General features: G+C 40.8%; 1 protein-coding gene across 6 annotated transcripts in view; it reads right to left on the bottom strand.

Moving 5' to 3' along the window:
* TUBGCP4 (tubulin gamma complex associated protein 4) overlaps window positions 1-11,514 on the bottom strand; it is a 39,284-nt gene extending 27,770 nt beyond the window's left edge. For 3 of the 6 annotated variants that reach the window (XR_004320495.1, XM_032481369.1, XM_014554351.2), the window contains exons 1-5: window positions 11,234-11,514; window positions 6,538-6,666; window positions 3,811-3,933; window positions 3,373-3,426; window positions 2,903-2,959 (exon numbers count right to left, since the gene is read on the bottom strand). Coding sequence is in view for 5 of the 6 variants with exons in the window: in XM_032481369.1 (XP_032337260.1) it covers window positions 2,903-2,959; window positions 3,373-3,426; window positions 3,811-3,933; window positions 6,538-6,666; window positions 11,234-11,311 (441 nt within the window). In the remaining variant the exon portion in view is untranslated. The remainder of the gene's footprint in view (window positions 1-2,902; window positions 2,960-3,372; window positions 3,427-3,810; window positions 3,934-6,537; window positions 6,667-11,233) is intronic. The other 3 variants (XM_032481371.1, XM_032481372.1, XM_032481370.1) reach the window with 2 other exon arrangements.
* Window positions 11,515-11,553: the final 39 nt, after the last annotated feature.

An 11,553-nucleotide genomic window follows, 5' to 3' on the forward strand; every position in this document is an offset into this window, starting at 1 on the left:
TTCCAACGTGTATGGGGTTTTCCCACACCCCCAAGCAATTCTCTGACACCAGCTGGGGTGTCCTACCATCCAACTTAATTCTAACACTACACAGAGATAGCGTCAGATTCCACAGGTAAAGGGCTCGGTCCCACAAGCCTGCCCTCCACTTCTGACGCCAATAACAAGCCCAGGTTGTTACCTGTGCTCCTCACAGGCTGGCTATCAGAGGTTCCTACAACCCCCTCCTTCACTAGTTTGCTAGAGCAGCTCACAGAACTCAGGAAATCCTTTTATTCACTAGATTACCAATTTATCACAAAGGACACAAAAGGATACAAATCAACAGATGAAAGCTTACATAGGGCGAGGTCCTGAAAAAAGGAGCTTCTGTCCCAGAGGGGCTTGGGCCTAGCACAGTGGGATGTAGGGGTGGCCTGGTTCACCAACCTGGAAGCTCTCTGAATCCTCCATTTGAGTTTTTATGGAGCCTCTGTTATAGGCACAGCTGATTAAATCACCTAAATCACTGACCATTGGTGATTGAACTCAGCTTCCAGACCCCAGCCCCAATCCCTTCCCCAGAGATCAGGAGGAGAGGTGGGAGTGAAAGTTCCAACCCTCCAATCACACGGTTGCTTCCCCTGGCAACCTGCCCCCATCGTCCAAAAGTCACTGCATTAACATAAACTCAGGTGTGCTGGATGGGGGTTTGTTATGAATTCGTCCACTTTTATTGCTCTAATTACTTAGGAGATTACAAGTTTTAGGAACTCTGTGACAGAAATGGGATGAAGACCAAATATATATATTTCTTACTACAAATCACAATATCACAATAGTTGTTCTTAGGGTTCGGACCCTCCCCCCTCTCCCCCCTCCCCCCACCCCACCCCACCGCCCAGCAGCATCAGCATCACCTGGAAGCCAGTAACAAATGCAAATCCAGAACTAGTGAATCAGAATCTCTGGGGTAAGACCCAGCGATCTGGTTTTAACAATCTTCTCCAGGTGATTCTAATGCACAATGAGGTTTGGGAACTGCTGCACTAGGGAAACCAGAATTTTCTAGAGTTGAAATTCCAAGCAAAGAGGTAGAGAGCTCTTTCTTCAGATTAAGGCCTAATTCAGACCACTTATGAGGTATACACTTTTCTAAAAACCTGCTTCCTCTTTCTATGTCCTCTTGGCTCTCCTTTAAAAAAAAACAAAACTGCTTTTTGAGGTATAATTCACATACCATAAAATTCACCACCACAATTCAGTTTTAAAACATTTCCATCACCCTCAAAGAATCCCTTGTGCCTGTCTGCATCATCCCTGTTCTCACCCACAGCCTATGTTCTTGACAACCTCATTTTTTTGAGCCTTAGCACACAGCTTCCTACCACCACCCTGGCAAGAGGGAAGGTTCGCCCATCTGCAATCCTTCTACTCATTTTCCATTCTCCTTCCTGTGGCCAATAAAGCTCAGAGTCAACTGAGAGATGCAGCTACGCGTGGACCCCTATACTAACTCCACTTATCTAGAAGGTCCCCTCCAACCTTGGGACATGGTTAGTAGAGCGGTTAAGAGCACAGTCTTTGGAGTCAGACATACCTGGGTTTATATCCCAGCCTACCATTGACTACCATCTGTGTGACTCTAAGCACATTCCTTAACCTGTTTGACTCCTTAGAGGACTAACTGTGATAATGTATGTGAAGCACTTAGCAGTATTTAGCAGGTATACAGCAAGTGCACAGTAAAAGCTCGATGTTATCTGATGAGGGCAATCAGCTTTGCAGAGCCAAAGAGCACCTCCCCTACTGGCATTTCTGGAACAGGATGAACGCAGCAGAGTATAAGTTTCTAGACTTATACAACAACAGCAATAACAACAAAATCAAGCAGCAACCTGGCAAATTAACTGGTTAACTAGTTATATTCAAGTGAACACTCCTAATAGGCTAAGGCACAAATTTAACAGCTTAATAACATGAATAAACTAAACACGTTTCCCCATTTGTCCTTTTGATTCAATTATGAATCAGCAGATTCGTCCAATGTAAAATCTCAAAGCACCACAGTTACTCATTCTGTCCAGAAAAGACATGTTCTGGACATTGGAGGCCCTAACTTTTCAATGCGTATGATAAAAACTTGTGATAAGAATAGGCATATTTAGGAGGAGGGTATAGCTCAGTGGTAGAGTGCGTGCTTAGCATGCATGAGGTCCTGGGTTTAATCCCCAGCACCTGTACTTAAAAAAAAAAAAAAGGCACATTTAACTAACAAACATCTAGGTTTCACCCAACTCTTAGAAAACTGCCAAAACCCTAAGGGTAAACCTATTACCGCCTTTCTTTCTAAGGATTAACTTTCTGCATCTCTGCAAGATCCATGTTCAACAGTTCTAAATCCTTAGTGCCAAAAGCTCTCACCTCCAAGTATCCATACATTACTCTCTCACCCAGCAGCTTATTGAAGTACATCTATCATCATTTCCCACATCTTCTGGACCAGGAGGTGCTTAAGGGCAGGGTCATAACTTATTTTTGCATTCCTGATAATTAGCGTGATACCCAAGCAGATATTGCTGAATGAATAAATAAATAAATAAAAACTAGGGGGTGGAAAGGGATAAACTGGGAATTAGAAATTTGCACCTCTTGGGGAGTGATGGAAATGTTAGCTATCTTGAGTGTGGTGGTGGTTTCATTGGTGTATACATCTATCAAAATTCATCAAATTGTTCATCTGAAATACGTGTACTTTACTGTACAGGAATCATACCACAATAAAGGTGTTAAACATAAGTAAACACATACATACGTACGTACTACTGAAAACTAGGGTCTTCAGAAAAGGATGTAAAGGAAAATTAATTATGAGTATTTCCTTTGTGTTTACCAGAGCGAAAGGAGAAAGAAAAATTCTCACCTTTTGACTTTTAATTTGTTCTACTACAACCATTACAGAGGGGAAAAGGAGCTGGAACTGCAAAGCAGAGAATATTAGGTTGGTACAAAATTGATTCAAATACAAGGGGAAAAAGTCACTCAGGAAATGCCTTCATTTCTAAATAGCCCCACTTAACATAAACATGGCAAAATCACAGAACAGCCAAGACCCAGTATCCCAAGGCAATTTGATATGGGGGCTGGCTGCGGACAGAAAGGGCAGACAGAAGCAGTTTCTATGCCTGAGGCCAATCTAGAGCCCTAACAGCAGACAGTAGACTTTCACTAAATTTGGAGCTTTTCAAAGTTCTGATCTAGGAAAGCATACAAAATATAAAACGCTAGGCTCTGAATCCAGAATGAAAAAAGTTCTCAAAAACAATATCATAAATTTGATTATTCTAATGGTATCAACAGATTCCAAAGCATTTTGTTACCCGGGCAGCATACCTGATCTAAGGAGTAATTGACATGTGAGATGGAGAGATGGGGGTCAGCCAGGAACTGCAACAAAAACACTGTGATTAGGGCTCCACACAAATTATCTTTAATCTATTTGATCTATGAAAACTGGAAGGGAATCTGAGAGTAGGCTTAGGATTCGTTTTAGGCTATTGAGAATTCATAATTTACAGTAGATTATTAATTTTAATTTTCAAGTGATAACAAAACCAAAGCTAGGGCTCATCTATAGTCACTCAGGACCCTTTGCCATGATCTGCACGCCATTTTGATCATGGCTTGGGCAGTCACAGAGAGTGCACTGTGCCTTCCAGCCACGCAGAAAATAGCTCATTCTTTACCTGACAGTATCAAAGGGCATTTCAAATTCAAGAACAGGCCCTGATCTGCTGTCCTAGAGGTGTTGTTTCCCACATCCCCTCTCACCTCTTGTTCCAAATCGAGCAATGCTTGGCGATAAGGCTGCAAAACTGAATCTAGTCCCGTGCAGAAGGCCCTTAGGTAGATTCCATGTAACCCACCTTGGCCCTGCTGAGATGGATGGTGATCCTGAAATCAAACAAAGAGAAGTCAGCTTCTCAGCTCAGACCCTGAAACCCAAAGAAGATGTTATCCTTTATTAGTGGCACTGTTTTTTCTTAAATAATTCCCTATCAAACCAGTTCTTCCCTAAGAGGAAAACCTGACTGAAGAGACAGATTTTGAGTCCTGACCTTTTAAAATGTGATAATATTTTAATTTTCCAAGTGGCTCAGATGTTCCAAACAATCAGACATTACTCCATACTGTCAGTGGAGATTTTTCTATTACTCAATTCTAATCTTGTAACTTCCAGCTTAAGTCACTTCGGTGGCTTCCCCTTGCCCCAGAATAATATCTAAACTCTCTTACAAGGCATACGATGACTTCTGCATTCTGTCCCGTTCCCTTTTTCCAAAATTATCTTTCACTGCTTCCAATTTCACATACTCATTTCCAAACTACTCAGAGTTCACTGAATATGCCTTGCTCCGTTTCTCACCCCCGTGAATTTGCGTGTGTTCTGCTTATAACTGCACTCATCTTTGTGACACATACCTGCTCTTCCTGCAGGACCCAACTCAAGCATCTCTTCTCTGCAAAGCCCTGCCTAACTCCCCCTAGGGAATTAAAAGCTCCCAACTTTGTTGCTTGCATAGCATCTCTATTTTGTGTTGGAATTGCACTTTTGTTTATCTGTCCTCTCACTAGACCAGGAGCTTCACGAAGCGAGGGCCCACACTTTATTCATCTTTGCATTTCAGTTCCTAGCACAGTTCTTTAAAGAGAGGGTAAATATTTACCGAATAAACAAAACGGACTCAATCCTCCTTCCAACAATGCTTCTCCTGCCTGGCATGGCAATTCATCAGAAACATAAATCTGATAGCCAACACGGGGAGTTACAAGACATTCACCAAGAGGCTATTTACCAATATGGCTTGTCTTTCAAGAACACTGCAATTTTTGTAAGTGCATCCTTCTTCTACGTGGGGGAGTTGCAGTTAACAGTTGACTAGAGGCCATGATGACTAGCCTTTCTGGCCATGTACTGATTTGAGTGATCAGTGGTGGTGGTAGATACCACAGTAGAATTCAGCAACAAATGTGGTAGGAAGCTTGGGCTCAGGGGTTATAAGGCACAGTGTAGCCAGAGGATGCTGCAAAGGGTACAAGTAGTCCCTAGAAACACATGTTCACAGCTATAATAAGAACAGCATGGGCACAGGGTGAAACAGACCAGACTGGCTTACAATCAGGCAATTTTGTTTTCACTCTGTGTCATTCCAGACAACTGATGTCTTCTTTTATCACAAAATGAAAGAGAAAATGAGCATGCTTTTTACTTTTCTAAAAAAAGAGATACTATAGACATCTTTAGAATTTGAGAAAGTAGGAATTCACATATAAGATCCACATGGTCACACAAATATAGAACAGGTTTTTTCCCAAGTGTTATATAAAAAAAAAAACCTTAAAATTACAGGACTTTTCATCAAAATTAATATGTATATATAGGCTCCAACTTTGAAAATCATGTCATTAATATGATTTCATAGCAAGCTTTGAAAACTGTGTCATTAATATGATTTCATAGCCAACTGGCATTGATTAAACTTAAATTCATGTTTAGCCTGAGTATTTTCTCTGCAACAAAATCAGCTGGAGAGAGCCAGAGTCCCTGTCCGAGAGGAAAATATAAGGCATTATTCTTCAACTCCTTTGCCCCACAGATTACCATCAAGGGTCTGACAACAAACTCATGCAACAGGTGGTACTGACTGCATTGTTTCAGAAAAGCATCCTTCCTTTCTTTTCTAGAAGTCTCTACCTTTCTCTTCAACCAGAATCATTCTTTCCACTCGAAAACAGTCATCACTGAATCAGTCACACAGTTCAACAATCTTTTTACTTACCACTGACAGAATTGCAGACTGTTAAAAGCAAACTTCAAAATTTCTCTTAAAAAAATTTGAACCTTTACTGCATACCAGGCACTTCACATGAATTACCTTGTTTAATACCTCACATAGGTCCTATCTATTATTCCCATTTTATATGAAAGGAAACTGAGCCTCAGTTATTGAATGAGCATCAGGTTACTGCAGAGCAGTCTATGGCCAGTAAATGATGGAAGGGACACAAATCCTTGACCTCTACAATATACAGCACTGACTTCCAATTAATTCATATTAATGGATAATATTTATGAAGTGCTTACCACGTGTCAAGCACCTTCTCTGGCTTTACTCTTATTTACAAATAAGAAAAATGAAGCCTGAAGATTTTAGTTGCCTGCCTCAATGTGACAAGGTAGTCAGAAGCAGAGTGGCAAAAGAATTTGAAATAATGCTTTGTGTTTTCACCTCTGGAATTGGAACTCTGGTCCAGCTCGAACTGATTTAATTCAGTTCTCCTAAAACTCAGGCAAAGCCAATCTGCCTAAATTGGTCCCTGTGTATGTTTTCCCCTTGTTTGAGGTCCAGTCACCTGGTGTTCACTTGAGTAATTCCAGTGATGAGAAATTCACAAGTTCTTGGCACTTAGGTCACATGAATTACCAATGGATTCAGTGAAAGCTTGATGTAGCTCCTGCCCTCGGGAGGTGTACCCTCCCTGAGAACAGGAACCTACCTGCTGCTGCACGTGGCCCGTGTATTGTTCGATGAACTCGGTGAAGCGAATGTAGTCTGTGCCCAGCCGGCAGAGTCGATTCAGGACGCTGGTTTCACTGGGATGGAGAAATGGGAAGTCCTGTGACACCTGCAGGAGAGGAACAACGCTAAAAACACTGATGCCTGCTATTCACTGCTCGCTAGCACTATCGTTTCCCTCCGCAAGCTGCCCATCTAAGATTGGTAGGTTCTAGAAAACGGAAGTATTTCCAAACCAGTGCAAAGACATTGTTCCCCATCCCCAACCTAATTAGTTATTTATTGAAATAGGCAGTGGTGGACGGTCAAGAATTCAAACAATACACAATGGTGTTCATTAAAAATAAGTTGGTCTCCGCAGAGGCAGCTACTATTACCTATGTCTTTTTTTTAATTAAAGTACAGTTGACTTATATTGTCAGTTTAAAGTGTACAACATAATGATTCAGTATTTTTATAGATTATACACCATAAAAAATTATTATAAAATATTGGTTATAGTCCTGTAGTGTACATTACATGCCTGTGACTTAACTTATTTTTTCACTGGTTAGTTTGTACCTCTTAATCCCCTTCACCTATTTCATCCCTTCCCCTACCCTTCTCCTTTCTGGGGACCACCATTTGTTGTATCTATGAATCTGTTTCTGTCTTGATATGTTTGTTTCGTTTTCTAGATTTCACATATAAGTGAAATCATATAGTATTTGTCTTTCTCTGTCTGAGTTATTTCACTAAGCATAACATCCTCCAGGTCCATCCATGTTTTCATAAATGGCAAGACTTCATTCTTTGATATGGGTAAGTATATTACCTATTTCTAGTGGAATCCTCCAGGGATAGTCTATAAGGATATATGGATTTTTTTTTTTAACCTGGTTACAATAAAGTCTCTTTAGCAATACTGCTCAAACTTGGGTCTGCAGACTCCAGGGAGTTCTCAGACATATTCTTAGGATTTACAAATTCTCTATGAAATTTTAAATTTTGTTTTCATTTCAATAAAAATGTAAAATTAATATAGCATACTATAATCTGTAAAAGCACCTTAAAACTGGACATATAAAGTTAGCATCCATATTTCCATTTGTATTTTTAATTTAAATCATGGCCAAATGATAGCCTAGTATGGTGTATAAAAATGTCACAGCAGTTCAAGTAGAAAAACAGTAGTGGGAAAATATATTCATTCAATCAACTTAAAAAAATCACCGCAAAATATACATAAAAATTAGCATTTTAGCCATTATTAGTGTACAGGTTAGTGGCAATGAATGCATTCATATCGTTGTGCAACCATCACCACCATCCATCTCCAGAACTTTTTCATCTTCCCAAACTAAAACTCTGTACCCATTAAACAGTGACTCTCCATTGACCCTTCCCCCTAGCCCTTGGCAACCATCCTTCTACCTTCTGTCTCTGTGGATTTGACTACTCTAAATACCTCATGTAAGTGGAAGCATACAATATTTATCCTTTTGCAACTGGCTTATTTCACCTGACATAGTGTCTTCAAGATTCATCTATGTTTTAGCACATGTTAGAATTTCTTTCCTTTGAAAGATGAATAATATTCCACTGTATGAATATGTCACATTTTGTTTATTTAACTAATTTGTCCGTGAACACGTGAGTTGCTTCTACCTTTTGGTTATTGTGAATAATGCTGCTGTGAACATGGGTGTGCAAATATCTATTTGAGTTCCTGCTTTCACTTCTTTTGGGATATACCCAGGAGTGAAATTGCTGGATCATCGGGTAATTCTATGTTTAATTTCTGGGAGCATCACCGCACCATTTTACATTCCCACTGGCTATGCACAAGGGTTCTAATTTCTCCATAACCTCACCAACACTTGTTGTTTTCTTTTTTGGTAATAACCATCCTAAAGGGTATGAAATGATATCACATTGTGCTTTCGATTTGCATTCCCTAATGATTAGTAATATTGATCATCTTTTCATTTGTTTATTGGCCACTATGTATCTTCTTTGGAGAAACAACCAACTTTTAATGAACACTTACTTATCCCAGGCACTGTGCTAACATTCCAAAATTAAATAATGAACAAAATCAGATATATTTACTACTCCCAAGGAACTTACCATATTTCATATTCATGTTGTATTGTATTTGGTGGATGCCATCTTTATATGACAGTAAATGTGGTAACAAACAGGCAAAGAACAAATTTTCAGTTACTGATTGCACAATAATTTGATTAGGAATCCACTTAATGTAGATTTTAATGACAGGATGTTAACCATATCTTCAAATTAATAACTTAAGCGGTAGCATGACATAGTGCTTGAGAACCTGGTCTTTGGAGCCATAATGCCTGGGTTTGAATCACTGAGTTGCCTCTTACTTGCTTGATATTTTAGGCAAGCAATACCCTTCTGTGCCTCAGTTTTCATATCTATAAAGTGGAGACAAAGTGTGAGGATTAAATAAATACATGTAAATCACATGTGCCAAGCACATAGCAAATACTCAATACATGACAGCAATTTTTGTATTATTAGGACAGCTCTACACAGTAATTAAGTGATGCTCCCATTAAAATCGGCATTTTGAGCAGTGCTTGTTGGCAGAGTTCTAGAAAAGTTCAAGGTCCGGTTATTCTGAAACAGCAATCAATACCTTAAAGCTACTGGTACCATTTGGTACAACCTACTTATATGAATAGGCATTCTCTACATTAGAATTACTGAAGTCAAAACAGAAAATACAGAGCCAGATCTGTCACAAAGTCCTTCTACTGTTAAACTCAATATTGACAATTTAGTTTTAGCAAAACAACAGTTTATGTTGTTGGATCAGTGGAAGTTCTGCCTCCCAGGGACACTTGGTGATGTCTGGAGGTATTTTTGCCTGCCTCAACTCAGGGGTACTACTGGCATCTAGCGAGGAGAGGCCATGGATACTGCTGAACATCCTACAGTGCCCAGGGCAGCCCCCTCCACAAAGAATTATCCAGCCAAAATGTCAGCAGTGCCAAGGCTGAGAAATTGTATTAGATTAATGTCAATCTGAATGTATCTATTTGGTAGTTTTATTTATTTTGTAAAAATAATTGGTTTATAGCTGTTGAAGAGTAATATGCTTGAGTTTATAGTTGGCTTAAAGTGTATACACATTCAATATTTCAATGAAATGATTTTTATCAACATTGGGCATTCATGACAATTTTTCCTTTTATTCAAATGTGAAGAACACTGTTCTGCAGAAAGTACTCAATGTTTGCTGGTTTTGGTGGTCTTTTTTTCCCACAACTATCTTAATACCTACTGTGTGGCAGAAACTGTGCTAGGTGCTCCTGGTACATCTATGAAGAAGACCATTGTGGTCTTTGCCCCCACGGGCAATCTATGTGAGAGAAAACCTATTCACAGGTAATAACGATAAATAGTATGAACTGTGATGTCCAATAAGGGAAATAAACCAGCTGTTGTGATAGAAAATAATGGCAAAAGGAATATACTTAAAAAGGTGGTCAGAGAAAGTTCTTCTGAGAAAGTAACAATACAGCTGAGAACTTCAGGAGGGAAATATCTAACTGAAACTTTTTTAATAAGAAAAATAGGAAGGCAGCTATCTTTCCCATATTCTGTTATCTTTCTACTTCAGACAGCCAAGCATGCACAAATACTTCCTGAACATTTTTCTCCTATATGCGTGGCATTGTGCTAGTTTTACACGGGAAAATAAATAATAACAAAAGGAATCTGGCTTATAGGTTTTGTAAATCAAGAATGCAATTTTTCTGCTCCTCAACAGCCTGTACTACCAATTTTTCTGCTCCTCAACAGCCTATACTACCAATTCTCATAGGAACAGGCACGACTTTGCGGTCAGACAGAGCTAGTTTCAAATCTTGCTTTGCCAAGACTGGCCACCTGAAGTTCTCTGGGCTTCAGTTTGCTCATTTGTAAACTGGGGCTAACAATACTCAAGTTATTAAGTTACTGAAATGATTAGATAATATTACTAGAAGTAGAAAAGAGTGGTTCAGATACAGGAGCCAGACAGATCTGGGTTCAAGACCAAGTTCACTAATGGCTATGTGATACCTGACACCGGAGTTAATCTCTGATACGGAGATAGGTGGTTGTGAAGATTAAATGCATACAGTATGTAGCCCTTTCTCCTCATACATTCCTGTTACACGAATGTTACACGTAGCCCCCCCCCCCCCCAATTCTAGTGCAGACATTTTCTGGGCAAGGAGTAATGAGGGAAATACTCTGACTCACTTTTTCAATCAACAAAATTGATTGAACCTTTATAGTATGTTAGGCAGTATGTATTTGGACTAGCTTTCAAAACTCAGTTTAAAACAGAGTGCACGATTAAGATGGGAGAAGGTGCCTCCCTCATTTTACATCCAGTCTCCCAGCAATTTCAACCTTAGGCCGGGTCCTGGATCCTCTCCTCCTCGAAGGCGGGGACATAAGGGGTCTGCCCTGTTTCCCAGCCTAGGCCCTCCCAAGGTGTCTACACCACCCTTAGGCTGCACAGCGCCCCAGTTACCCGCCCAGGAACATGCTGCTCCAACACCTCAGCCCCTGCAAACCCCGCCCCTTCGGTCCCTCAGACTCCTCCCCCAGGCACTGGCTCAGGTCCACCCATTCTGCCTTTGCTAGTTCCCGCGCTCCGGGCCGGACAGTACCTGGAGGCCACTCCGCTTGTTCCAAGTGAAAATGGACCCTGGGTACCCGCTCAGGGCCAAGAGCAGTTCGTGGATCATTCCCACGGCGGACGTCAAGTCCCTGTATCTGTCGCACCCTCCTCCAGAGCCTCACCAGGTGACCACGGAGGCGAACGCTCCCTTCTCTACACGCACACAGGCTCCCGAGACTGGCAGTTCTTCTTGACTTTATCCGCACAGACAGTTGCCGCGGAGAGCAGACGGGAAGCCGGGAAGGGGTCGGCGCGCCGTGTCCCGGAAGTGCGCCGCGCTCTGCTGGGCCCACCCGCTAGCTCCCGCCT

Source organism: Camelus ferus, chromosome 6, assembly GCF_009834535.1.
Source record: "Camelus ferus isolate YT-003-E chromosome 6, BCGSAC_Cfer_1.0, whole genome shotgun sequence".
Taxonomy (NCBI): domain Eukaryota; kingdom Metazoa; phylum Chordata; class Mammalia; order Artiodactyla; family Camelidae; genus Camelus; species Camelus ferus.